General features: G+C 45.3%; 1 protein-coding gene across 10 annotated transcripts in view; it reads right to left on the bottom strand.

Moving 5' to 3' along the window:
• Positions 1-8,876: 8,876 nt before the first annotated feature.
• Positions 8,877-27,791, bottom strand: part of TRIM66 (tripartite motif containing 66) — a 60,339-nt gene continuing 41,424 nt past the window's right edge. For 7 of the 10 annotated variants that reach the window (XM_072725679.1, XM_026008304.2, XM_026008307.2 and 4 more), the window contains 10 exons: positions 20,708-21,229; positions 20,360-20,552; positions 18,371-18,428; positions 17,776-17,941; positions 17,206-17,495; positions 16,585-16,711; positions 16,190-16,264; positions 15,661-15,813; positions 15,029-15,247; positions 8,877-14,261 (listed from right to left, as the gene is read on the bottom strand). In XM_072725679.1, coding sequence (XP_072581780.1) covers positions 14,202-14,261; positions 15,029-15,247; positions 15,661-15,813; positions 16,190-16,264; positions 16,585-16,711; positions 17,206-17,495; positions 17,776-17,941; positions 18,371-18,428; positions 20,360-20,552; positions 20,708-21,229 — 1,863 coding nt within the window. In that variant the 3' untranslated portion in view covers positions 8,877-14,201. The remainder of the gene's footprint in view (positions 14,262-15,028; positions 15,248-15,660; positions 15,814-16,189; positions 16,265-16,584; positions 16,712-17,205; positions 17,496-17,775; positions 17,942-18,370; positions 18,429-20,359; positions 20,553-20,707; positions 21,230-27,791) is intronic. The other 3 variants (XM_072725680.1, XM_072725686.1, XM_072725685.1) reach the window with 1 other exon arrangement.

The following is a 27,791-nucleotide window of genomic DNA, read 5'->3' as shown; positions in this document are numbered from 1 at the left end:
CTCTTTATCCAATAAAACTAATTAAAGGTCAGATTAGTGCACACCAAAACTAAACTAATGTTTCATGGATTGGAAGACTTGATAGTGTCAAGATGACAATACTTCCTAAATTTATCTATGAATTCAATGTGATCCTCATCAAAATTTCAGCTACCTTTTTTTGCAGAAATTGACAATATGATCCTAAAATTCATAGGGAGATGTAAGAAACCCAGAGCAGGGAAAACAACCTGAAAAAGAAGAACAAAGTTGGGGCCTCACAGTTCCTGATTTCAAAACTTACTAGAAAGCTACCCTAATTAAGACTGCTTGACTGGCATAGGATAAACATGTAGAACAATGGGATAGAATTGAGAGCCCAGAAATAAACCCATGCATCATCAGTCAATTGACAAGAGTGCCAAGATAATTCAATGTGGGGGGGAGGAGGAATAGGGAGAATATCCTTTCAACAAATGATGCTGGGCAAACTGAATATCCACATGGAAAGGAGTGAATTTGGATCTATATTTCATGCCATATACATTGGCATATCCATACAGAGGAATTTGGTTTGGCTGTAAAAAGGAATGGAGTACTGATACATGGTACAACATGGATGAATCTTGAAAATATTATGCTAAGTGGAAGAAGCCAAATGCAGAAGTTTGTCTACTGTATGATTCCATTTATGTGAAATGTCCAGAATTGGCAAATCTATATACATAGGGAAAATAGATTAGGGGCTGTGAAGAGTTGGGGAATGGGGAGAGGCTGCTAACAGGTATGGGGGTTCTTTCTAGAGTGATGAAAATGCTCTAAAATTAGTGGTGATGGTTGTACAACTTTGTGAATATACTACAAACCACTGAATTGAACGCTTTAAAAGAGTTTTGTGATATATGAATTCTATCTCAATTTTTAAAATAAATAATGCTTTATAGTTCATGAATTTTAAACCCCACTTTTTTTCATTTTTCAAATTTTGCAGTAGCTTATAATTGATTACATATTGCTGTCTGCCAGATAGCAGTCCTGATAAATTATGGAAAAGTCTTCCATTGACACTGCTGAAGGACCAAGAGAGTGCCAGCATCTTCGTTTTCATAAAATATGTCCAAGCACGTCCAAGACTGCATAGCTAGTACGGGTGAATGCCATCCAGGCTGTTCGGGTCCAGACTTTGTGCTCTAACCATTATGCTTCACTTCTCTTATCCGTGGCACGCTGCAGATGCGAGTCAGCCATTACCTCAGTCTTTAAAGTTTTCCAATGCAAATTTGGCCAAAAGAGCAACTAAAGCTGACAGTCAGTCTTGTGGTTTAATGATGAAAACACCCTTTGGGACCCCTGGGTGGCTCCATGGTTGAGCATCTGCCTTTGGCTCAGGTCATGATCCTGGGGCCCTGGGATTGAGTCCCACATCAGCCTCCCCGTGGGGAGCCTGCTTCTCCCTCTGCCTATGTCTCTGTGTCTCTCATGAATAAATAAAATCTTTTTAAAAATCATCTGGTGTTTTGATTAGTTCATTCAGACATTTTTTGGCTATGTCTAGGGGATTTCACAGTCCAGAACTTTATTTCCTGAGCTCAGGTAAGAAGGAGTAATCGCTTTCTGCTTGGCTTATAATGTGAGTAAAAGGAGCTGGAGCCTTAGTCCAGACTGTCCCCATTTTCCCCCAGTTGACTGCAGAGATTGACTCCCCTCTCCTGCGGGAAGGGTGAGAGGCAGGCCCAGTGAGGTCCCAGCATGGTGATGGAGGATGAAGTTCTTCTTATTTACACTTGAAGTGTATGGAGCCTGGGAAAACGCCACCAGAAGTCATTCCAGGAAGAAGTGCAGGGGGTCCAATGGGGGGGGGGGGGTAAATGTCTTACCTCCCTATCACCTGACATCCACTGTTGCTGATCTAATGCAAAAGAGATCATTGGAAGACTGGAAGGACTCCTAAGGAGTCAGGCCCCTCCAGGATGCCAGACTCAGGAGAGAAAACGGATTATGTCACTTCCAAGAAACTATAGGTAGAGAGAAAGGAGAGTGAAGCCCTCAGTGTCCCAACACTGCCAAGGCTCTTACCACCCCCAGCCTAGCTGTGCCTGCCAGGTACGGACACCTCTTCAGAGTGGCTGGGGAAACCCAGCCTGAGCCTGGTTGCTTCAATGAGCCGACCCCCCCAGATACCCTTAGGCCCCAGAGGCCGAGTGGGGGTGAAGACAGGACTCAGAGCCCTCCACTGCTCCTCTGTATCTCCTTATGGAGGCCTCGGTGGCATCTCCCAGCCATGGACAAAGTTTCGGCCTCCGCCTCAGAGGCTGGAAGCCAAACTCAGTCCTTTCAGGAGAGGAGTGACTGAAGCAAGGGACAGCAGAAGACGGGAACGAGTGAGGCAGGGCACCAGCTCTGAATCGTACAACAGAAAGAAGGGCAGGCAGAGGAGGTGCCCAGAACCGCCATCCTTTACTTTGGTTTTGCTTCTGACATTTTTATTTGGAAATAATTTCGAACTTACAGAAAAGTGGCAAAGGTAAAAATAATAAAAAGAGTAGTGAAAAAGTAAAAATAGTTAAAAGATTCTTTACCCAGATTTACCTATTACCATTTACTCTATTTGCTTTATTTATATCTCTATATTTATACCTCTGTACGCAAATATTTATTTTTCTAATTTCAATAGGTAAAGTATATACTCCCAATATATAATACATATTTTATATATTGAAATTAGAAATATATGTATATTTCCCACACCATTTGAGGGGAAGTCTCGTACACTGTGGCCTTTTACTCCTAAATACTCCAGTGCATATTCCCTAAAAATAAGGAATGTTCCCTTATATAACCACAGGACTGTTATCAGCTGTAGTATGTTAAACATCAATACACTAATGTAGTCTACTGTCCCTCCTCCAGTTTCATCAGTTGAACTGATAATGTCCTTTATAGCATTCCCACCTCCCCTCCACTACAAGACCCAGTCTACTCTCAGGTATTGCCTTTTGTTGTCAATTCTCTTTAGCCTCTTTTAATCTGGGACATTTTCACAATCTTTCTTCATTGTTAGTGACGACATTTTTAAAAAATCCAGTCCCCTAGGCCCTGACCCTAATATAACATTTCTCATTTGAAGGTCGTCTGATATTTTTCCTATTAGATTCAGCTTGTGCTTCAGTAACTGTATAAGTGATATTGTGTCCTTCTCAGTGTATCACTTCTGGACTCAACAACACATCCATCTGTCCCTCACTGTGATGGATTTTTTGGTCACATAGTCAAAATGTGGATTTTTCCACCGTATAATTACAACTAATGAGCAGTCGGTAGAGAGACAGCTTAAGACTGTCAAGTATTCTGCTTCTCATCAAAATGTCTCTCTGGAGTTTGCATTTACCCATTTTTTTCAGACTTTCCCTAGAGCTAAAGGAGTGCCGCTGGCGCCACCTATGGGGCTGCCGGCACACTGCAACAAGGGGAATGCACTGCATCCTCTACTGCCACTCTCTGGTACCAAGGAGCTAGGCCTGAGACATTTTGAAAGAAGAGCAGATAGAGACCTGAGTCACAAAGCCTGAGTTCTAGTTCTGACATCACCACGAACTCATGCGGAACCTTGGACATGTTCTTCCCCTTCCCAAGACTTCCGAGTGCCCAGTAAAATGGCAGATTGAATGCCAAAGACCTGAGTTACAGTCAACAGATAGCCATTGAGCATGTACAAGCACTGTTCTAGGATCAGGGCAGGATTTCTGCTCTTGGAAAGCTTATATCATAGGACGGGTGATCCATACAATAAAAAAACAAAATAAGAGGATAAATAATATAGTAGTAAGTGCTATGATGACAATAAAACAAGATTGTGAGAGAAAGTGCTGGGGGGGTCCACTTCAGATTGGGTGATCAGGACAAGCTGAGGAGGGAGCTTTGAGCTAATTCACACTAGGTGATATTTGAAACATACCATGATAAAAGTGTGTGTGTGTGTGTGTGTGTGTGTGTGTGTGTGTGTGTGTATAAAAGTAGTAAAACTTTTTAGAGCAAAGTTTGGAGAAAAGGCAACCACTGGCAACATTTTAATATATTTATGTCTTTTTTCCTTTATTTTACATATAATTTTGTGTTCTCTTTTTAAAAACTGGCATCATCTCATAAGTATTTTCCATATTGCTGTTCCAGATGCATGCCTCATATTTCATTTATTAAATTTGCCTTTCACTTCCCAAGAACAGTGTAACAAACACCCATATACCCTTCATCTACATTTACCAATTGTTAACATTTTGCCACATTTCCTTTTACTATAATAATACAACACATAGTTTTTCTGAACCCTTAAAAGTTGCAGGCAACATGATCTTTCATCCCTAAATACTTGAGCATGTATCACCCAAGAACAAGGCCATTATCCCCTGTAATCACAGTTCAAATTTCATGCTCAGGAAATTCCATATTAATGCAAATTATGGACCCATATTAAAATTTTCCCACTTGTCCCAATTATGTCCTTTACAAGTGAGTTTGTTTTTTGATCTAGTATCTAGTATTTAAGGACTAGGTATTTTATGTAATTGTTCTTTTCTATATTATACATTTAAAGTTTCTTAGAAAATTTTGTCCTTTTTTAAAAAGATTTTATTTATTCTTGAGAGACACAGAGAGAAGGCAGAGATATAGGCAGAAGGAGAAGCAGGCTCCCTGTGGGGAGCCTGATGTGGGATTCGATCCCAGGACCCCGGGATCACGACCTGAACCAAAGGCAGATGCTCCACCACTGAACCACCCAGGTGCCCCAGGAAATTTTGTCTTAAAGTGAAATGATAGAATTTTAGTGCTCAGTCTTGAAAATTTAGGCCATTCTAACTGCTAGTGAAAATCAGCCCAGTCTGGGGTATCTGGGTGGTTCAGCGGTTGAGCATCTGCTTTCAGCTCAGGTCATGATCCTGGGGTCCTGGGATTGAGTCTGCAACAGGCTCCCTGCAGGGAGCCTGCTTCTCCCTCTGCCTATGTCTCTGCCTCTCTGTGTTTCTTGTAAATAAACTTTAAAAAAGGAAAAGGGGGGATCCCTGGGTGGCGCAGCGGTTTGGCGTCTGCCTTTGGCCCGGGGCGCGATTCTGGAGACCCGGGATCGAGTCCCACGTGGGGCTCCCGGTGCATGGAGCCTGCTTGTGTCTCTGCCTCTCTCTCTCTCTCTCTGTGACTATCATAAATAAATAAATAAATAAATAATTTAAAAAAGGAAAAGGAAAATCAGCCTAGTCTAACACTAAAGACTAAACAACGTACAAAAAAAAAAAAAAAAAAAAGACTAGACAATGTTACCCTCCTGTCCAGTGTGGAGACTGCATGAAAATTTCTAATAGAAATAAAGCAGGATTGTTCAGTGAGCCTTGGAAATGTTATTCATACAAAAGCATCTTTCAAGAGGCCTGTACTTCAGAGTGTTATGATGTTCTATAAAAGGTAATCAAATCTGAAAATCTGTTTGCTTGTATTAATAATTTATTCCTCTTTTGATAATTTTTTAACTGACATCTCTGCTTTCAGAAATACTTGAGAGGTTTCTCAAGTCAGAAGAACTGCAGAATTTTCTTCTCCTTTTACGCATCTCATTACTCTGTTGGATTCTTAATCCAAACAAAGATTTTGAGAACCTTTGTCTCATTTAAAGTATGCCTTATAGACTCCTTAAATATCATTTAAAATTCCATTTTATTAATTATTTAACCATCTTCTACAGGCTTTTCGTCATTTCTAACACTCTATATAACAAGCCTTTTATCATATCTAAAAAAACCATAAAAATTTAAAATAACAAATTCAAATGACATAAAAAATAAGCTTTTGATATCATCAAATATCCTGTTAGTGTTTGGTTTTTCCCAATTGTCTTATATTTTTAGTTTGTTTAAATCAGGATGTAAGTAAGTTCCATATTTTACAATTGGTGTAAAATTGGCATTTTAAGTCTCTTTATATGTTTCCTGTCTATCCCACTTCTATCCCCCTTACAATAATATATCTGTTGAAGGAACCAGGTCATTTTTCCTATAGGCTCCACAGACTAGATTTTACTGATTATATCCTTGTGATGTCATTAAAGGTGTTCCTCTATTTTTTGCAATTCCTGTCATTTGAGAGCTATGTCTTTTTTTTTTTTTTTTCTTGAGAGCTTTATCTTTTAATTTGTAGTTAGACCTAGAGGTCTGATTAAAGTCAGCTCCTATTTGTTTGGAAGCACTTCATAGGTGATACTGTGTTCTTTAATCAGGAGACATGTAATGTCTGGATGTCTTTCTTTTAGTGATATGGGTAGTCATGCATGGTCATTACCAGATTCATCCATTCATTAGGCTTTGGAAAATGTTGATATTCCAAACTATCAACCTTTCAATTATTAGCTGGAATACTTCTGCAAGAGACACTGCCCCTCATCAAATATTTGGTTATCCAGATACACATTTCATGTAGAAAAGAGAGGATGAATGCTCCATAAGCTAACTAATAAACTTAAAAAAAAAGTCACAGAGGCACTGCCCTGGCACAGCCTTTGCCATGAAGTGACATTGTCAGTGGGCCATACCTGGTACTCACTGAAATAAATGTACAGTAGAGCCCTAGAGAAGGACAACTGCTTCTACCAGCACCAGGCCTTAGTCCTTTGGCTGGGGCATGGCTGAGACTATGGTGCTTGTGTTTTCAAGCTTCCTCTATAGCTGGATGTTGCCTTATGAATAAGATCTAACCAACTGATTTTGGGAAACAGTGATACGTATATACAACTTCCAAGACACAAGCTTTTTGTTTTTGTTTTCTAAACAAGGTTTTATCCATGAAACTCTATTATAATGCCATCCAATTAGCATTACTGGAACACATACATGCATGGAAGAAATCTAACAATAATCTTGATTCAAAGCTCAGACTTAAAAATAGGGAATGCTTCCTTTAATTCACATTTCAGAAGCAGTGATGTATACAATGTCCAAAACACAGATTTTGAATAAAATTGCTTATTCCTTTCTTCCTCTCTTTACCCTTCCTCCAGACAGGAACACAGATAAGCTACTGGTCAACCACTTCAATCCTGTAGATGAAAGTGACATCCTAGAGAATGGTAAAACCAGAATTTATAAAGAACCTGGGTTATCTCACAATCTCACAGAGCAGAGCCATCTACCTACCATAACCTGTTTGGTTACCTCTGGGATTACTACCTAAAAAAGAAATCCATTTCCATTTTCCTAAGCCCCTTTGTTTTGGGATCTTTTTTGTTGTTTTTATGGCAGTTGAGCCTAGATTCTTATACCAAAAACAGAGCTTTATTTGTACACTGGACTGAAAAGATATTCCTAAGCTTCCTGGGCGTTGCTGTACCTCTAGCCTCCAGCTGTGTAGGCCCAGCATTCATGGAGAAATATTATGAAATTAACAATTAATGGGTTTGACATTTAGACACTGAATATTTATTTAGGTTTTGCTATTTTTAATTTTTTTAGGACTTATTTTTACCAGGCCCTGGGTACTCTTCCTACACTGCCTATTGGATAAAATAGTCCACAGGCCACATGTGTAGAAGGAAGGAGTCCACTGCAGGCCTATCTGCCAGGGCAGTGCTTGCTATGGAGAGTAGTCTTGCTATAGCAGCTTACCATGGAAACTGAGGAGTGGGGAGTAGATAGGCTGTATGTTTCTTGGACCTGAAGAAGGATAGCATAAATAAAATTAGTAAGGACAAACACAGCAGAAAGCTCAGAGCAGGCATGGGTAAGGTTTTGGGTACTTGAGCCACTCTGGGAAAGGATGGGGGTTAGAAAGACTTCCAGGTCTTAAGCATTAAAAGTGATGATCACCCTTCCTTGAAACACAAACTTCTCTGACACCACATATCCCTGGTTTTCTTCTCAGGTCCCTGGCTTCCAAGATAGGAATATGTATGGAAGAATATGTTAAGAGTGCCAGGGACTGGCTAATATGTCAGGCGACATTGAAATGCCAAAGTGGTGTCCAATAGACCACAGGACTTGGAGCTCAGAGAGTGGGCCCCTGACTTTATTAGATTCTCGGAGATTTCCGCATCAGTTAGGGTGCTTAGTTCCAATGGAAAGAAACCAATTCTGGTTAATTTAAGCAGAAAATGATTTTATAAAATATCTGTTTAGAGAATTCACAGAATTGAAAGAAAGGCAAGAGAATTAGGAGCTAATTGGTCTGCTGTAGAAACCATCACTGCCATCAAGCACCACAGGCTTCAGCTTGTTCTGCAGCTCTTGCTACCATGGAAACCTCACCTCGCTGCAACCAATACCATCACCAAAGAAGTCTCTATAGTCTCTGCTTTTTGTGTGTGTGTGTGTGTGTGTGTGTGTGTGTGTGTGTGACTACCATTAGACCTGTATCCTAGCTACAAGTGATGCTGATAAATCAAGATTTTAATATATTTAGCTACTGTAGTGAGGAGTGAGCTCTGCCTCCCAAGACTCCTGAAGTGGGGAATTCTGCCCAAATAGAAAGGAGTTCAGATTCTATGCAGTCAAAATGAATGACAAATATTCAAAACAATGTCCTTATACCCCAAATGACTGGAAAACACTGGTTTAGAGTGGGCAGAGAGGAGAGCTAAGTCTAGGTGACTCTATAAAAGACATTCCTGAGGTATTCAGTGCCTAGAAGTGGCGGGCACTCATAAGATGGTTTTCCCCTAACTGCCTCAGATTCATTGCCTGAATTTTGAAGAATTGGCTGTGTTCGTGCAATAAGAAGCAGAGACTTGAGTTCTTCCCTAGACAGAAGGCTTCCCAGTCTCTTCTTCCCCATCTTGTGTTCTTAATGATGTTGGAGTCCAGGGGAAGAAGACCATGAAGTAGGTTCAACCACTGTTACTGAAGAAACACTCCAGGACGCAATTGTTGGTAAAGAAAAGTGCTATCTTTTAATTTGTTCTTGAACGTGTGGGTCCTTTTAAGATTAATGACACTTCCCTTTACAATATTCCTCCCTCCTGCCCCCAACCGCTTTGGATCCAATGGCCACTTCTGAAAAAGGCCAAAGAGGAACTCACCCTAGATATCCAAGAAAAGAAGTACAGCTTGATGAATGGCCATATGGCTCAAGAAGCAGCTCAAAGCTGCTTTCTCCAAACATCTCAGTCTGGCCTGTGAGTCCCTTTGTCCTGCCTTGGCCAAGACTCCCCAGCTATGTCCTACCCCCAACATTCCCTTGCTCCCTGTGTGGCCTGAGCTTTAGAGTTAGAATCACCATCACCATTTTTCCAGCAGCAAAGCCTCTGAGAGATCACTGTTTTCAACCCCTTCCCCCAACCAACTTTATAAGTGGGGGAAACTGTACCCAAGGTCACATAGCTCAAAACTGATGGAGCTAAAATTTAGGTGTTCAGCATTTCAAATCAGTTAACTTTCTACGATATCACCCCATCTCCAAGAAAACAACCAATATCTGCCTCCAGCTCTGGGAACAATAGGAGCAAGCAAGTGGTGCTATCAGTACAGATGGGAAAGACCTGACCAAAAGCAGTCAACTGCCTTCAGCTGAGCCCCCAAGCAAGTGATGAGTCACAGCACTGCTCCGTTTTCTCTGCACCAGAAAGTTATCAGTGGCAGACACCCACCCCTGCCAAGATCCTCCTTCTGACTAGGAGCACAATGAACTAGGTAAAACCATGTTTTACCATGATCCCAAGCACCTTACCAACTGTGGCTGGCTCTAACTGGTATGGGGATCATGGCAATGAGCTGCCCACCAGCCTGGGAATCCCATTTACCAAACTGCTTCTTGGTAGGACTCAATTCACATTCTTTGGCTGACTTAGATGGGATCTCCTGGCAAACGTAGCTAAAATCTGTCCCCGTGCTGCACTGGGAAAGACAGGGGAAGGCTCACGGATGCTGTCCTCCCTGGAGAGCTCATACACATGACTGGCATGGGGAGAACTGAGTCCAGCAGAAGAAACAGATTCAAGGAAAACAGAGAGACATGGAGGGTAAGGAGCAGGAGCAGCTGTGCTTCCTCCTGACTGCCCAATTCCTAAAGAGGGGAGACCACAAAAAGCTATAGATGTGTTCCCTTCTTGACGGGATGAGCACTGGGTGTTATTCTGTATGTTGGTAAATTGAACACCAATAAAAATTATTAAAAAAAAAAAAGAAAAAAAAAAAAAGATGTGTTCCCTTGTCAAGATTTCAAGAAAGGCTCAGCCTCTGTGGCTGAGAGATAAGAGGATAACCCAGAGGCCTGTGGTGTCATAAAAGCCACATAAAGGGGCTGTCTCAAAGAGCAAGCCATGGATGGTATGAAATGCTGTGGAGAGTTCAAGACAGTTGAGGCCTGAAAGGTATTCTTTTGATTTGGCAACTGGGTGGTCACTGGTGACTCTTATGAAAAGCTGTGGAGGGCTGAAGAGTGACAGAGAAGAATTAATGAAACAAATCCTTTTTTAAAGAAACTTGGCTAATAAGGAAATGAATAAGAGGCAACAGACTCTAAGAAGCTTTGTTTTAGTCTGGCAGAGACCTGTGCTTGTTTGTATGCTTTGTGGAACAACCAACAGAGAGGGAGGTTGAGACCCAGGAAGTAGAAGCAGTGGGATAAGGGACAGAGCAAAGTCTTGGAGGCCGTAAAGCAGGATTCAAGAAACGGAGCACCAAACAGGAGCAAACGGGAAGGATCTGAGGAGAGATGTAGACACAGACAGAAGGGAGGGAGAGAGGAGCAAATGGGCAAGGAGGTTCTCACTGTAGGGACCCTTTTCTGTGAAGCAGGCAATGGGGTCAGTCATTTGCTGAGAGCAAAGGTGAGGGGCACAGGCAGACAGCAGTGTAGCTGCAAGTCAAAGATACACCGATTGATGCTGACAGCCCATCTGAGGGTGTCAACTATGAAGCTGCCATTCTTTGCCACCCAGGAGGAGGGAGCAGAAAGTAAGCTGATGCAAAAAATGGAGAATGGTTGACACCTTCAGGGGAAGTCTTGAGTTGGAGGGGATAAGAAAGTTCAGAATCCTGATAAGGAACTGGGCTAAAGGAGCAGGCAATTTAAATAAACAGCAGAGAGGAAGTGGGAGAAGAGGTAGCACGGGGATGGTGATCCAGAAGGAGCAAGGTCTCAGTTCAGGAGTTCAGAAAAGAAGACTACAGGTGACCTCATGGAGTGAGAGAAGAAACAGGGCAGAGTCTGGGAAAGATAAGGAGAGGTCTAGGTCTAGGAAGCAAGGCAAAGACCTGCTGCCAGGAGTGGGGGCAGGGAGCCAGAACCGGCTGAGCCTGATGGTGAGGCCTGCTGAGAGCAGAACCTGCAGAGGGTCAGGCAGCTGCCACTGTCAGGAGGGGTACCCGCAGAGGGCATGCAGTCAGCAATCTAGAAGTCAAGTAGTGCCAGCCTCCCCACATTCTGGAACAGTCCTTTGTAATTCATCCTGCACCAATTTTTACATTAAAATCCCCTTCGCAAAAAAATAAAATAAAATAAAATCCCCTTCGCATCCACTGAAGCCCCTCCACTCTCCTATTTCCCGGAACATCCAAGCAGTCCAATTTCTCCTCTGGGACTGCATTCTATACTGTGAGGACCCAGAACTCACTGCATTTTCATTTCACGACTTTGTCAAGGGCCAAAGGACTTGACGGACTTTAGAAGAGGCCATCAGGAGAGTAAGTCAAAAGCAGGATCAGTTCAGATGTCAGCAAGAATCCCTGGAGTCAGTCACTCAGCTAGCAGCTTTTGGGGATTTTTTGTTTTGTTTTGTTTTTTTAATTTCTAAAAAGTCACATCCTGTTTTCTGCATGCAAAAACAAAACGAAACAAAACTATGACTCAAAACGTTGGTGCTAAGTCCACAGGAAAAGCCTGGGAGAGGGCAGTGGTGTGGAGTAACCAGGGCAGGGGTGCCGTTGTGGGCCAGGGCCTCACACCCTTGCAGGGAAGGACACCTTACGTCTGCTCAGGTGCCAAAAGTGGGCCTCGCAGCAGCATGCAGGGTCTCTGTGACAGGAAAGGAGTATGTGATTCTCTTCTACATTACTAAGATCTCCTGGCCCAGCAGGCTATATCCAGCTGGGAGCTTCACTAAGAGAAGGGAAGCCAGGCATTTCTACTTCATATTTGTGGTCTCCAGTTAGTCCTGTGGAAGAATCTCAACCAGGCTTGAGCCTGTCACAGCTCTCACCTGGCTGTCCGACATATAGCACCATAATGCTCACTCAGGAGAGGGGGAGTGGGGCCCACAATAAAGGAAAGATGACAAGGGCACGAATTGTGAGGTAACTACAGAGGGAATCTTGCCAAGTCAACTAAACAGAGAAAAAGATTTAAAAAATTGACAGGAAAGTGGCCAAAGCCCAATCCAGAGAGTCGTGTGAGGCCCAAAGAGCAGAGGGGCTAGGTCTAAAGATTGCCTGGCTATTGGAGCAAAAAGACTTAGTTACCCCTGTTTGGACTATGGAAGTCTGTCTGCACAGGAGAGCCTGGCAAGGGCTGGTGAAGGAATGGCAGGCCAAGAGCATGGTTGGCTTTGAAGCGAAGATAGCCTCTCAGCCTAAGTAGCAAAGGAAATGAGCAATACCACAAACTCACAAGGAGAGAAGAAATGTCTTCCCCAAGCAGAATGTTCCCATTAACAAAGGCCCTACACACAAGAACTTCCTTAAACTTCATCTCTTAGCAAAAAATAAAGCCCTGACCTAAGACTCCCTTGAAATTAGCAAAGACATGACCAGACCAGAGAAAGCTATGTCTGCAGGCAGGGCCACCAAAGTGCTAGGTCCACAGCTCCCCCATCATCAGCAGCAGTAGGTTCCCTCTCAACCAAGTTCCTGCTGGGGAACACCCTGACCCACAGCATCTCCTATGCTTCCTCCTCCCAAACACCCTGCACAGACCATGAAGATCCATCTCCATCTGAGATGTGATCTGGAATTCCTGTTCCTGTGGCTTCCAGAACACTTCCCTCTGAATTCTCAGAGAAATAATCCTTAAGTTGCTTCAAGGTCAACAAAGGACTCTGGCTCCTCACCTCTCAGTTTTCCCCTTCTCCATCCAAGATGGAACATCCCCATGAATGGTTAGCTCGGGCTCCTGGCAGTCCTCTGGCCTTCTCCAGCCTCCAACAAAAAAGGGTTGCCAGTAAAGTCTTGGCTTTTTCTGGGCTGTGGGCAGCCTGGAGGCAGGCAAGTCAGAGAACTTGCTTCTGATCTTTGGCTCTGCAAAAGTGGAGAAGCTGAGGACTAGGATCTCTAAGAGAGAGGAGGAACCCAGCAGGGCGAGCTGGTTCTGGGTCAACCTCCTTGGCCAGCCCCTGCCTCTCAGATTTCCCAGGCAGAACTCAGCATCCAGACCTTTGAGTGGAGGCAATGAAGAGATGGCCACTGACAATCACTTCTAGGAAGCTTTGACACCAAGGAAGAACTAAGAACCCAAAGTAAGTGGCACAGAGCACAGGCTCTGAGGTTGACATCTCCTTAAGCCTGCAAGGTGAAATATGAGCCTGAAGCTGTCAGCAGTCCCTGCACAGCCACCTGGCCCCATCGAGAATGCCATATCACCTAGAGCACTTTCACAGCGGCCACCTAAGTCAACATCGGTATAGGGGGCATGAGAAACAAATACCCTGAAAACCGTTAGAACCCGAATAGGCACCAATTGAGACCTAAGGCCTCTAGAAGCCTCCATTACCCTGCACAGGGCAGCTTCCTGTCCCGGCAGGCCAAGCAAAGGCAAACAGTGACAGTCTTTGGCTGTGCTAGGCCAGGGATCACAGGCCTGCCATATGTCAGAACCTCTCTCACTTCTTTTGCTTCCCTCTGGGTCCAGGAGGACTTCAGATATATATGTATATATACATATATATACATTGCTCCTGAACCCTGCACACTGATAGGTGAGAAAAGTCTGCTTTCCTCAGCAGAGAAAAGACACCAAGGAAGTTAGGTCCTTCCAAGCCCGACCAGGCTTGGTCTCATCAAGGGGACCCTACACATCTGATTTTTCTGGTAATCGGGAACACCTCCCTCTTCGCTGTTTATTACTGAAATCTTCTCTGTAGTGGATGCACTATGGCTCCCAAATGAATGCTGTAAAATGCAAACGGCAAAGAAGAGCACTACACAGCTCAACAAGACTTGTCTCATATCCACAATCTGAAGAGAATGAGCTGAAAGGTGGGGAGGAGTGGTCAACAGGATGGGACACCAGCTGCCAGGGTGCTCTACTGCCATCTCTCACACCTGGGAGACGCTGCTGGCCAAGCGGAATGACATTCTTTTTGCTCTTTCATTCTCCTGAAAGAAAAAAAAATAATGTGTGGAATCAACATGGCCAAATGTAGCACTTATCAATGTGAAAAGGCAAAGTGTCCAGATTGGAACTCCCCAGAGCCAAAGTGTTTTATTTTACCCCAGGAACACAAGAGCAAAACTCACTACGGTCCACTAAGCGCTATGGTGTACCAGGTACAGTAAATAACCCAGGGTGGGGGGTGAGGGGGGTGGGCGGTGGCTGGTCGGGCCCTGGCACACAGCAGGCAGGCAGTACATTTCAGTGGAATGAAACAACACTGAATTGACGTCTCAAGTCTGTGTATGTGGGACCAGACACAAGGTCAGAGGAGCTCTCTTTGCTGCAAGCAACACCTCTCCCTCCTTCTCTACACCAAGGGGCTGAAAATATCCCTTTCTCTTTTCTAAGCCCAAGTTGAGATCAGGCAATGAGACCAGGTATTTCTCTTTTCCAGGGGATCACAGTGCAGAACAACCAGAACTGAGCTGCAAACTGGGAGCCACGATTCTGCTGCTAACTTGCTGGGTGACCTGGGCAGGTACATCCACCTCTCTGAGTTTTAAGCCTCAGTGATAATTAGACTTAATGAGCTCCACACTGCCTTGCCTTCCTCTTAGACTAAGGGGTTGGGAGCAAGGGTTCACTGTCACCAGCCTCTTGTGCCTCCTGAGCAGTTTTGCTTTAGGTTGCTCTGTACATGCTGCTTGGGTGCCTCCTGCCTCCTCAACCATCCCCCGCACCCGACTGCCAGCTGGCAGCAACTCTTTACCATATGTCGCCGCCGCCTCTTGGGTTGGATGCCCTCCTGCACATAGGGAGGCCATGGGAAGCCCTGGGGAGTGGAATAGCCACTCTCGCTAGACACCTCCTCGGAGTCTGAGTCCTCCTGCCTCGGCTGGGCAAACTGTTTTTCCGGATAGATCTCCTTCAGCCAGCCCTCAAAGAAAACTTCCAGGCAGCGGCCAGCCTCTGCAACTTCTGAGTCAGGCTGAAGGGGAAGGAGAACAGTGATGGTCTGGCTTGTCTCCACCAGCCCATCTCTTCCAGGTCCCTCAAGAGCTATACAGAGTACAAAGCCTGGCTAGGTTTCCTGGAGGTCTAAAATGTGACATTTCCTCCTGAAGACTCACGATAACCAGTTTAGTATAATCTCTTAAAGCAGAAGTGACCCTGACAGTTACCCACAGACAGCCAACCACTAGCACTCCCCCCTTCTTCCTCCTAAGTCCATGCTATGGCCCAAGTGTGGGAGAGAGCTTATCAACACTCACTACAGGGGACCCCAGAAAGTCTGTTCCCAGGTCCTCGTGGCAACTCAGGACCAAACCTGATTATTCCCATCCAGCCATGAGTCTTGGGGTCACTGGAAAATACAGGAGGGGGAAAACAGGCAAGACATACATAATTGAATTTAGCACAGTTCCAGAACATGAGGCGGACGTCTGACACCACCTCCTCTGGGGTGGTGTAGTGAGCTGGGTCCTTCTTTTGCAGCTTCCTCCGGATGATTGACAGGTCCATGGGCCTCTTGATAATCTGGTAGTAATGCCGGGCCTTGGGGCAGAAGAGAAGGGGAAGCAAAGCAGGAAGAGAGAAAGGGTAGAGGTACAGATAAGGAGGAGGGAAAGATGGAGAATGAGTTGGAACAGAAATGAAGAAACACAAGAACAAGAACAAACGGCACCAAGAAGAAAAGTGGAGAAAGAGGACAAAGGGAAAGGGAAAAAGAGGAATAGCTCACTATCTAGTCAGGCATGGTGCAGTTGGTCGCTGGGCTGGGGGGCTGTGGTGGCCACAGCTGGGTCCACTAGCCCAGACACATATCAACCCAACTTCCAGCAACCATGCTCCGAGCCGGCCCTGGGTACCCCTGGGACCCACCCCGGGCCCAGGACCTTGGGAGCTGGCACAGACAGATGGCTTTCCTTACCAGCGGGCTGACAGGCTCGTGGAAGGGCAGGCTGAGGCTATTGCAGCACAAGGACAGAACCAACTTTTCACACTTCTGCAGAAACCAGAGTGGCAGCACGTTATTCCACCCTGGCCTCACCTGCAGAAGAACTGACTCCAGCAGGATCAGCTCTGTCCCATGGGGTGTGGACCACCATGCCTTCAAGGCAGAGCACAGCCCCCCCATCCCCAGGCCAGAGGAAAACAGCTGGCAGGAGGGAATTTACTGTAAACCCCCTGATGGGCGATGCCTGACAGGCATCGCCCATCAGAGAGGTACCTGAAGAAGCCTCCCATCCCCTCAGAAAGGCCTCAGCCCTGGCACAGGGAGGCTGTTCTAGGCAAAGAACCTTGTTCCCAGAGACCCTTCCCTACCTTTTGGTCATAGATGCTCAGGCCAGGGGTGGCCCGCATCCCGGGTTGGTAATAGCGGGCATTCTCACAGTCATACTCCATCTCGGGCTGGGTCAGGCTGCGGCACAAGGTACACACCCAATCTCCCCTGTGGAGGCAGGTGAGGCCCAGTTAGGCTGCAGCACGTGGCCCAAAGTCACCTCCTCTGTTGCTTTGCTCCAAGATACCCGAGGGAGAGGGGAGGTGAGTAATGGCTTGGGAGACTCGGTCTGTAGCCCTGTAGCCCTGTAGGGAATGGCTTCCTAACCTCAACAAGCTTGAAAGAAATTTAGTAACTTGGGGTAGAGTGAATCCAGACAAAAATTAGGACTCAGCAAGGGGCTGTGACGGGAGTATGGGGACAAATCTGTGTGTGTAGAAGGAAGTTGGGAACAGACAAAAAAAGAAAGCCATTCAAATATCAAATATCTACCCATCCATGTGCAGAAAGCACACAGCAGTTGGGCCACTGACTTACAAACCTGCAATTCACACAGGCCCAGAGGGGGAGGGAGCCTAGCCCAGGGAGCTGTGTGGACTGGGAACAGACCTCCTGGAGACCACCCTGCTAGGCAGGTGGAGGCCTGGACAGGCATGGCTCACCCTGGGAAGCCAAGCAAGGCCGGCAGGTGGCAGGAGAGGTGGAACACCTTAGGGCAGCGGTCACAGCACAGTAGCTCTCCCCCGTTGAGGCACACAGCACAGAAGTCCTCATTCTCTATTGGTACTGGGGGCCCCTTCTTGGCTCCAAGGGTCCGAGGGATGAGTCTTTGTTCTTCAGGAGATGCACCCTCCCCTTCTGGTGGCTGCTGTCCAGCCAGAGAAGTGACAGTAACCTTTCTTCCCCCCAGACTTGGGGCCTGGATGGCATCAGGCAGGTTGTTCTGGCTGACCTTGAAGAAGAAGGACATTGGCAGAGCACAGCACCAGTGAATTGCACCAGCTTATTCCAGGCCCCCAGGCCAGCTGAACCCTGTGAATGCTGGGACAGCTCCTTCTAATATACATCTCACAGGTCCCTCACAGCCAAGGGTAAGTCTGGCCAGGCTGCAGCCCCACTCAGACCAGACTCTGGACAGGGCCAGACCCACAGCTAGAATTCTGACAGAAGCAGAGAGAAGAGAGGCTCCTAGGGTGGGCCAAGTTCAAGGACAAGACAGAGCAGAGTGATACCTTAATGGACATGCTGGAGGACTCTGTGCCACACTCGATGATCAGCAGGAAGCTCCCATCCTGCTCATTCTTCTGGGGCTTCAGCTTGAACACAGGCATCTCTCCCGAGGAGGCAGCACAGATCTTAAGCCGCTCCAGCCGCACATAGGGAATCTTAGGCTCTCGCCTGCGGCAAGAAAGACACCCCTGGGTCTCTGGAGGGGCCTCCTCTGCCCCCAGGCTCTGTCAGCTTCATCCATGATCCCACAACTGAACTGCTGCTCCAGACCTCAATCCCACTGTGTGCAGGCCCACGGTTCACCTCCCCAGCCCTATCCCCAGAGCCCTTTGCTCAAAGAAAAGGGAATTCCTAAAGACGGAGGACCTTACACAGAGTACAGGCCTCCTGGCACCGGAGCCAGGACACCCTCCCACAAGCATCTCAGACTCCCAACCACACAGATCCTACTCCAAGGTCTGGGATTGAAGAAGACAGTTATAGGTAAAGTTCTGCTTCTAGTTAAGTCATCAAGGATGCTGACTTCTTGTGCCAACCTCCCAGGACATAAATGAAGTTGGAGGGTGAGAGAGGGAGGTTGGGGCAAGAGCCTGTTACCTGATACTCTGGTTCTCTTTTACATTCAGCTCCAGGGCTTCTTCAAAATTCTCATACTCTAAGGCAAAAGATAATTACCTGTGACATACATTTGTGACAACATGCTCTATAACCCATACCTTCCACTCATATATGCTACTCATACCTTTAGCCACATACTTGTCACACAATTGTTACCCACACTGTAATCATTCATAATGGTGGAAATCCTAACATGGTTCTCCTTCCTAATGATGAGAAGAAGGCTTCCTTCTTTTAAAAAGACAAACAGGCTGTTTCATTCAGTTATGTGTCCAACTCTTAGTTTTGGCTCGGGTGGTGATCTCAGTGTCCTGGGATCAAGCCCTACATCAGACTCCCTGCTCAGTGAGAGTGGGAAATAGAGAATCCCCTTCCTCTGCCTCTCCCTACATGTGTGCTCTCTCTCTCTCTCCCTCTGTCTCAAATAAATAAATAAAATATTTAAAAAGACCAATACAGGGGTGCCTGGGTGGCCCAGATGGTTAAGTATCTGCCTTCCACTCAGGTCATGGTCCTGACCCCATTTTGAGCTCCCTGCTTAGCAAGGAGTCTGTTTCTACCTCTCCTCCCCACCCCCACTCATGCTCTCTCTCTGTCTCTTAAATGAATAAATAAAATCTTTAAAATTAATTAAAAGACAAACAGATATATAGGGCACCTGGTTGACTCAGAAGAGCATGTGATTCTTGATCTCAAGAACTTAAAGTCACATGTGACACAGAGATCACTTAAATTAAAATAAATTAAATTAAATTAAAAGTTAAAAAAAAATATATGTGCTCTCAGTAGTCATTCTGTATAGCCTCTGCCTTTTCAGCCAAGCACTGAGATTTTAGTACTGCCTGAGAATCTAGTTCATACTCCACAGGCAAAAGGCTATAGCCCTACCCTGAGTAGTGCAGTTGAGCCTGTATGGATGGGCAGGAGGCAGTATGGGGAGGGAGGAGGAAACTGGCATTTACTGAGCACCCATTTAGCACCAGGCACTGTCCTAGGCACTTTCCATGGGCAAGCAGGGTCCAAAATATTTAATTGCTTAAAATCCAGGGTCCCATTATTATGCTGTCAATAAGAACCAATAAATGTTCAGTTGGGTCTTTCAGTCAGTGTGAAAAAAACAAGGAGAAAAAATATTTCATTTTAATTTATTAAATGTACAGGAAATAGAGTGATCATTACAAACTAAACACATATCCTACGCTAGACAGAAAAAGTCCCAAATACTCACTTGGTGGTTGCTTTCAAACTTCCCAACTAGCCCTCACCTATACAGAAGAAAGCCCCATTAGAGGTGTGTGGGTAGCTGAGAAGAGAATCAGAGCCAGTCTCCACCAGTCCAAATTCCCTTTACTCTGAGGCACAACACAAATTCAGATGACTGCCAGGTGCAAGGCAAAGCAAGGCAAATTATTGTTACTAAGAGAAAGTCATCAAATGATCTCACTGTAGTTATTTGTTCCAGGAGTCTAGGAAGGAGCTCTGATTACCCCCATTGACAGAGAAAGAAACCAGCTCAGAAAAGTCAAACAGAAAAGGACAGAGCTCATTTTCTAAGTTAGAGATAGATACTCGACTCTGAAGACAGATATGCTCTTTTCCCTAAAATATTTTGCCAAGGCTAGCCCTTTTGGGATGAGTTCTTCCTGTTTCCCCCACTGCTAACCCATACCTCCAGAACTTTTTGCATGGGAATACGTTACACAAGCCTACATCATGGCCTGGATCAGTCCTAGTACACACACACACACACACACACACACACACACACACATACACATACACACAGTGAAGGAGACAGAACAGGCACTTGTCAGTCAGTTCTGGAGGGAAGAAGCAAATGTGCCAGAGGGAGAAGCACTGCTGCCTCACACCTAAAGTCTGTCTCCTGACCCGTGTCTCACCTGGAAGTGCTGAGCTCACATCTATGCCAGCACAATACTTCTGACTTGCTTCTGACTTGCACCTCACCTTTTGGGTTCTGGTACTGCTGTAGAGCCATGGCTGTGCTGACTGCTGGGTCCACTGGAGGTTTCTTCACAGAGAGGTTAATTGGCTCCTCCAGTTCTGAAGGGATAGCCAAATCCTTGGAAACCTCCAGACCAGGAGTTGTGGGGTCCTGTCCCAGAGAGTCAGTGAAGCGGGAAGAATCCTCACTTTCCATCTTTCAAAAGTGAAAGGCCAACAAAAGTCAAAGAAATCAGACTTTTTGCATTAGTAATGACAGAGCCATGAAGCTAAGGACAGGATAAGCCCTTCAGTGGCCACCCCCTTGCCCGGTGATAAGCAGGAGTTGAATGTCATTTCCCCAGGACTTACCTTACACAGGGCGTTCCCAAGAGAGGGGTCAGCCCCATCTCCAGGGCACAGGCTCCCCACAGCTCCACCAGAGCCAGGACTGCCACTGGATACAGTTTCCGGTTGCGTGTCAGAAGCCGGAGGCATGCTCTGCAGTGGACAAGTAGCCAGACTTGGCAGAGTCTGGGTGGGACCAGACATCAGCTTGGGCCTGGCCTGTGAGTGATCACTTGCTAGGCTTGTGATGGCCTGGGAGGAATCACTCATCAGACCGGGCACGGTCTGGGGTGTGCCACGTACAAGACTGGGTATGGTCTGCAGAGGACTAACTGTCAGGCTGGGCACAGCCTGGCTTTGACCGCTCAGCAGGCTGGACACAGTTGTGGGGGTGCCACTCAGCAGGCTTGGGACCATATGGGAAGGGGCAGCAGTCAGGCTGCTCACGCTCTGGATCTGCGGCTCCAGGGTCCTGGCTAGCCTGGTAGATGACAGCTCCATCTCTAGCGTGTTGGAGAAGCCCATGATGCTCACTGAAGTGGAGTGCTGCAGGAGAGAAGACAGGGCAGAGCCAGCTGTTAGTTGGGAATGGGGGCAGGGGAGGAGACCTGTGACCCGCAAGAGCGCCTATGCTCAGATTTCACTCTGGCCTCAGAGTCTAGTAGCTGCAGGGAATTCCGCACATGAAGTCCTATTCCCATTCCCCTATGCCAAGGAGGCTGGCAGGCTCTGAGAGAGAGGCAGGCACAGACTGAGGACACTGGTGTGCATGTGTATATGTTTGTGAAAGAGACAGAGACAAAATAGTGTGGGGGAATGAAAGCGATAGCCTACCACCTGCCCTGAGGGTAGTACACACACACACCGAGCCACCATCGGCCCACACCCCTGGCCTCCCACCCAGTACCCAGGCAGAGGGTCAGACTTGGGACTGACTTCCAACCTCACACTCCCCTCTGACTAAACCACTAGGGCCTTCTCATCCCTTCTGGCATTCCTGCGGGCTAGTTTCTGCTACATAAAAATGGGAGGAAGTTCAGAAGGCTCAAACTCTGATCTGCCCTAGGCCTTCTTGGAGATAATGCCAAGGCCTAGGGAGACCCAATCAGTCCAGGGGAACCTGGGCCAACTCCAGGCCCTTTTCTTTCTTCTTTCTTTTCTTTCCTTTCTTTCTTTCTTTCTTTCAAGATTTTATTTATTTATTCATAGACACAGAGAGAGAGGCAGAGACACAGGCAGAGGGAGAGGGAGAAGCAGGCTCCATGCAGGGAGCCCGATGTGGGACTCGATACCAGGATCACACCCCAGGCTGTAGGCGGCGCCAAACCGCTGAGCCACCGGGGCTGCCCATCCAGGCCCTTTTGAATAGGCTCATTCAGATAAACTCCAGAACACCAGCATTAAGTGAAGGCTTTGACCAAAAGATGTGAAAGCCTTTCCTATCCCCACTCTATCTTCCATAGACATTCTGAACCAGAGGCAGAGAACATCAGAGCAGCAGGGTCTTCATATGACCCAGTCTAGACAATCATTGGATGAGGTAGTAACTTCCCAACTCCAAGAACTGTTTTCTCCTAACTGCTTGATGACGTAGAGAGAAGAGACCTAAAGGTTAACAAAAGAAGTTAAAGACATAGAGATTTCTACACTGGATGCATTCCATATCTTAGACTGGAGAAACCCTTTCATTGGGGGGCTGGGGGCGAATGGTTTAAATGTAATCTTTAGGAATTTATAAGTTTGATATCCCTGCTCTTTTTTGTAAGACTAAAGATAAAACAATTTGACATCTTTTGAAAGTCAAAGGGGAAGCAAAGAGTAAACATCTCTAAGCTTCCAAAATCAATGTCTTAAGCCTTTCCCCATGAGTAAGATACTCAAATTTCCACAGGAAAATAAATACTTCAAATACCGTCTCAAGTTTCACTATAAAATTAGCAAAGCCATTTAACAGTGAAGAAAAGGCTGCCCTTACCTCAGTGAATCTCACTCCCAGTCACCCAGTTTTTCAAGTCAGATGCTAGGAAGGAAGCATCTGTGGGACCTCCCCCCTCCTTCATTCAGGCTACTACCTAACCTCATCAATTCTCCCCTTTAAGCAATTCACACATCTTCCCACTAATTCCTCTCTCTTATTGCTGGTGCCCTAGCCTGGGTTATACTCCCATATTTCCCCAGACTACAGTAGTAGCCTCCTCAGTGGAGAAATATTTTCAAAACACAAATCTGACCACATCATTCCTTTGCATAAAGTCCCACAGTGCAATTCCACCATTCTTAGGACAACTGTGAAATGATTGCCCATCCCCGGTCCTACTCTGCAGCCACAGTTCTTACAACAACCCTCCCACTCTCTGAGCTCCAGCCACTTAGATATTTTTTTTCAATCCCTGAAACATGCCAAGCTTTCCTTCCACCTACAAACTTCATCCCCTTCAAACAGACCGCTTCCTCCCCGTGGAACATTCTCCTATCCCTACCCCTGTACCACTTATTCTTCTAAATTCAGCTCACCTGCAGTTTTTTTTTTTAATTTTTTATTTTATTTATTTATGATAGTCATACAGAGAGAAAGAGAGAGAGGCAGAGACACAGGCAGAGGGAGAAGCAGGCTCCATGCACCGGGAGCCTGATGTGGGATTTGATCCTGGGTCTCCAGGATCGCGCCCTGGGCCAAAGGCAGGCGCCAAACCGCTGCGCCACCCAGGGATCCCTGCAGTTTTTTACATCAAAGCCTCTTTTCATTCTGTAGCCCAGACCTCATTCCCCTCCTTTTACATTCTTATAAATCCCCCACCACCCCCCCCTTTTTTTTTACTGTATTCTCATAGTTGTGAGACCATTTGATTAATCTCTGTTTCCTCCATAAATCCTAAATTCCATTAGGGCATGGACTGTACCTATTTTGCTTACCCACTATATTTCTAGACCCAGGAGCAGTACCTGCCTGAGTACATGAATTCATTAGCTATTTAAAACTTTTACTTTTTTTTTTTAAGATTTTATTCATTCATTCATGAGCGACAGAGAGAGAGAGAGAGAGAGAGAGAGAGGAAGGCAGAGACACAGGCAGAGGGAGAAGCAGGCTCCATGCAGGGAGCTCGATGTGGGACTTGATCCCAGGTCTGTAGGATCACACCCCGGGCCGCAGGCGGCGCTAAACTGCTGCATCACCAGGGCTGCCCTATTTAAAACTTTTTAAAACAGTAATATGTGACTGTGTATTCTACTAATCTCAAACCAAATAAATAGCAGCTTTGTAATATTAACAACTGAGTCTACGCATTGATTGTCTTTATGTAGCTAAAAGTTATTGAGCATTTCTTCTATGTGAGGAAATTTGCTAAATGTCTTACATACATTTCCTCACCGAATCCTCATCACAAACATTAAAGGGCTATTGTGAAGGTAACAAGAACAAATACAGGTAAAGGTTTAGAACAGTGTCTGCCACATGGCAGGTACTCAGCAACTCCCAGATACTGCTATTGCTGCCCTGGTACTATGACTGTTAGCATCATTCTCGTGGCCTGCACTTTACACTTGAAAAAAAAATGAAGTTCAGCAAAGACATCTGAAGTCTTTTATGTTATTGAACACATCATTTTGTAAATTTCCATTTCCCTTTATTTGTGTTCACACACAGAAATGCAATTGATTTTTATGGATTGACCTTGTTACCCAGAGACCTTGCTGAAGTCACCTGGGGGATTTCTGTGCACACAAATGATGTCATCCTTGACCAGTTAAGTTTTACTTCTCTTCCCTGCATTTGTTTTCCCAGCCTCACTCTGCCAGCTAAGTACAGGAAGACCAGGTCAAGTAGAAGGAGTGATAGTAGCCATCCTTGTCTCATTCCTGATCCTGGGAGATCCTTTCAATATTTCACCAACTAAGCATGATATGTGATATGGGATTTTTACCGATGTAGAATCCAGAGCTTGGGCGCTGAAGCCATACTTTTGACTGTGGTCTGGGTCTGTTCTCTGTGCTTAATCATCCTTCCCTCTCACACACTCTGCACTTCAGACTCTCTGTCCCTCCCTCTCCTGCTCTCCTCAACCTTCTCTTTTTCTCTCCTGTTCTTTTTTATCATCTCTTTCTCTTCTCTCCTAACACTTCCCCCTATTATTAAACTGTGTTAGTAAAGCTTATACGTTCTGTTTTTAATTCTCAATTTTAAAAGCAGATGAGCTAAATATAAATGCCTTTTGTCTTCCCCATAGAAAAGTTCATTTTTTATATGTTCCTTGGTAGTTCAATAGTGTTCAATGAAAAGACTTCAATTTTCTCTAGAGTCTAAGTCCCAAGATAGGAAATATTGAGGAGAAGGAGGTCTGGAGAGAATACTCAGAGCAAATTGGGTAGATTAAGCATGGAAAAGCTATCTCAAACATGCCCTGGCCTGCATCCCTTGGCATCCCCACTGTCCTGTTTATATGCTACCACAGCTTTCTAAGGTTCTATCTTTCCTTATCTATGGACAAGAATCCCCAATGATTGTTGCGATCCTTTTTGTCATATATGACAGCCTAATCCTTTGACCTGGTTTCTTTCACCTTTTCCCCATCTGACATGTATATTTATTGTAGCTCTAGTGGTCATCTCATCTGCCAATGACATAGATGGCTCTCTCTATGAGATCCTTGGTGCCAAGCATTAAGGACACCAAAATCTACCCAGGACAATCCCAAGTAACAATGATCAGGTGCTGTATCTGTCACAAAATATGCACAACATTAAATCCCCAAAGATAAAACTCCCCAGATTGGAGGTAGGCTATCTCCACCTCTATCTCCAGATTAGAGGTAGGATATCTTCATAGGATATCAATTCCCTTGTCCTGATTACTTATTGCATATCATGAAGTGTGACTTAGTACAACAACTGAGGAGGGCATGCAGACTGAGCCACAGGAGAATTATGGAAATTCTATCAGTTTATTTTGATCTGGACTTGCTGAACCTGCTCCTATAATACCCAGCACACAGTACAGGACCAATAACATATCCTATGATACTGCAGACTACACTAGTCTCCTTCATGTCCACATCCATAGCCAATGTCAAGGTGGCCAAAGCCATCAGGGAGTTGGGCGGGGGGGAGCTCTGGAAGTGGTAAAAAGAACCTGAGAAATGTTCATGGGAGAATTCTGGGTATGATCTCAGAGAAAGTGCAGTGAGGAAGCCAGCCCCATCCCTCTTCTACAGGCTATACAAACACAATGGCATTTTGGGAACATATGTACACTGTGTGTTAGTATTTTTGATACTTCATTTGGCTCTTTGGAGTGAAGAGGTACAAAATATTAAAAGAGAAAGAACTATTTCTTGTGTTGGAAGAAACAGAGGATTGAGAACCTACATCCTACCCTGCTGCCGGTGCTACAAGGTGAGTAGGAAGAAGGGCCAAATTTCCCAGCTAGGAAAGGAGGCTGGGTCACTGGGGCCTGGAAGGAAGGACAGAGCTTCTTGAGAGCATGGTAGGCTTGGGAGTGTGACCGTGCTTGACATTTGGTGCCACACACACAGGAGGAGCTCATCTGTCCGTGGAGATGATGCTGACTGCCCTCTCTAGCACCCAGTATTGCTCAGGGGTCAAATTAGAGAAGGCAAAATGATATGGCCAGCTGTAAGGTTGGTGTAGGGCAACCACTTCCAAGCTGTCAGCTACATAACAGATACTTTGCTTTCTTTGCATACAAAACCTACAGATTTCATGAGGGAAAAATATGTATTTTGTGGTTTGTGAGTGAAAATAAACTATTTTCTAGTTCAGGGGGGAAGAGAAGTAAAAAATGCCAAAAGCATTAACTCTGATAATAAGCTCAGGCCATTTCTGGGGTAAGAGGGGAGATGCTGAGCCTCCTACCTCTCTTACCTAGCATCTCCTCACTTGCTCCTAATTTTCTCTCCTTCCCCCATATTGTATGTTCCTATCTCTGTCTCGTTCCTCTTCTTGTTTTTCTCCCTTTATTTCTACCACCTGCCTGATCTGTGACCTGTCTGAATCACCTCACCTGGGACGTATAGAATCTATCTGTCTGAACCACCTGCCTCCACAACTTGCCTGACCTGTAACCTCTCTGAACTGTCTGACCTTCAGCCTCTTCTACTAGTCATCTATGCAATTCTTCACCTACATACCTGTCTTCTATTTGACCTAAGCTCTTCTACCTGCCACCCCCCTCGTCATCCTTGCCATTCAGATCTTGTACTAGAGTTTGATGTGCTTACATTACTGCAATGATTATTACACAGTGTTGTCAAAATTCTGAGAAAGCACTTACATCCAGCAGAAAAGGAAACTGAGACACAGAGTGATGACACAGATTTCCCAAGCTTATATAGGCCCAAGACTAGGAATCTGGGCCCAGCCTTAAAAATCTGCTGGCTGGTCTTGATTTTGTGCCATTAGCTAAAAGGCTAGTGCTCTAGTAAGACATGATAGAGAAGTCAATAAACAGACACTTAATGCACATGCCCTGAGTTTAATATAAATTTCAGGTTCTTACAGCCAGATAATATTTCTGGGGATAATGTAGCACAAATATGGTGGTGTTCCACAGAAATTAATTTTCCAAATATCTGAAACATACCTCTTCCGGTAACAAAAGGCAATTGACTTTAAAATATTATTTTGAATGGGAGTACTTCTAGAACACTTCACATACCACCTCGCCATAATAAACAGAGTATATGGAGCCTAATGAGACCATTCTTTAGTAACATAAAGGAACTTGGATGGACCTCTATCGCTGGAGTGGACCGTAGCTTAGCCTGTCCTTTCACCGGATGACCTCGCAATGTGGCACTTTTCCAGGTGATGTTTCCTGTCTTCTCCCTTGTTAACAGCTGCCATTACAGAAGTCCTGACTCCTTGCTTCTACTCTGCTTACTGCTCTAAGGTACAACAACCCAAATTTCCAAAGGAAACCATACAACTAAGCTTGTAGTCAAGACCTCTGGCTAGACACCTGAGTGTGGACTTGTGATCTCATGCTGAACAGTGTGTAGGATTTATGACATCTGTTCTTGCCACTGCTCCAAGGCTTCAGCTGCTTACTTCTGCTTTTAGGATTTTGCCCCATTGTTAGAATTGTCAAAGA

Source organism: Vulpes vulpes, chromosome 11 (assembly GCF_048418805.1).
Source record: "Vulpes vulpes isolate BD-2025 chromosome 11, VulVul3, whole genome shotgun sequence".
NCBI classification, from domain to species: domain Eukaryota; kingdom Metazoa; phylum Chordata; class Mammalia; order Carnivora; family Canidae; genus Vulpes; species Vulpes vulpes.
The sequence above is the reverse complement of the archived record's forward strand: the minus strand, read 5'-3'. Positions and strand labels throughout refer to the sequence as shown.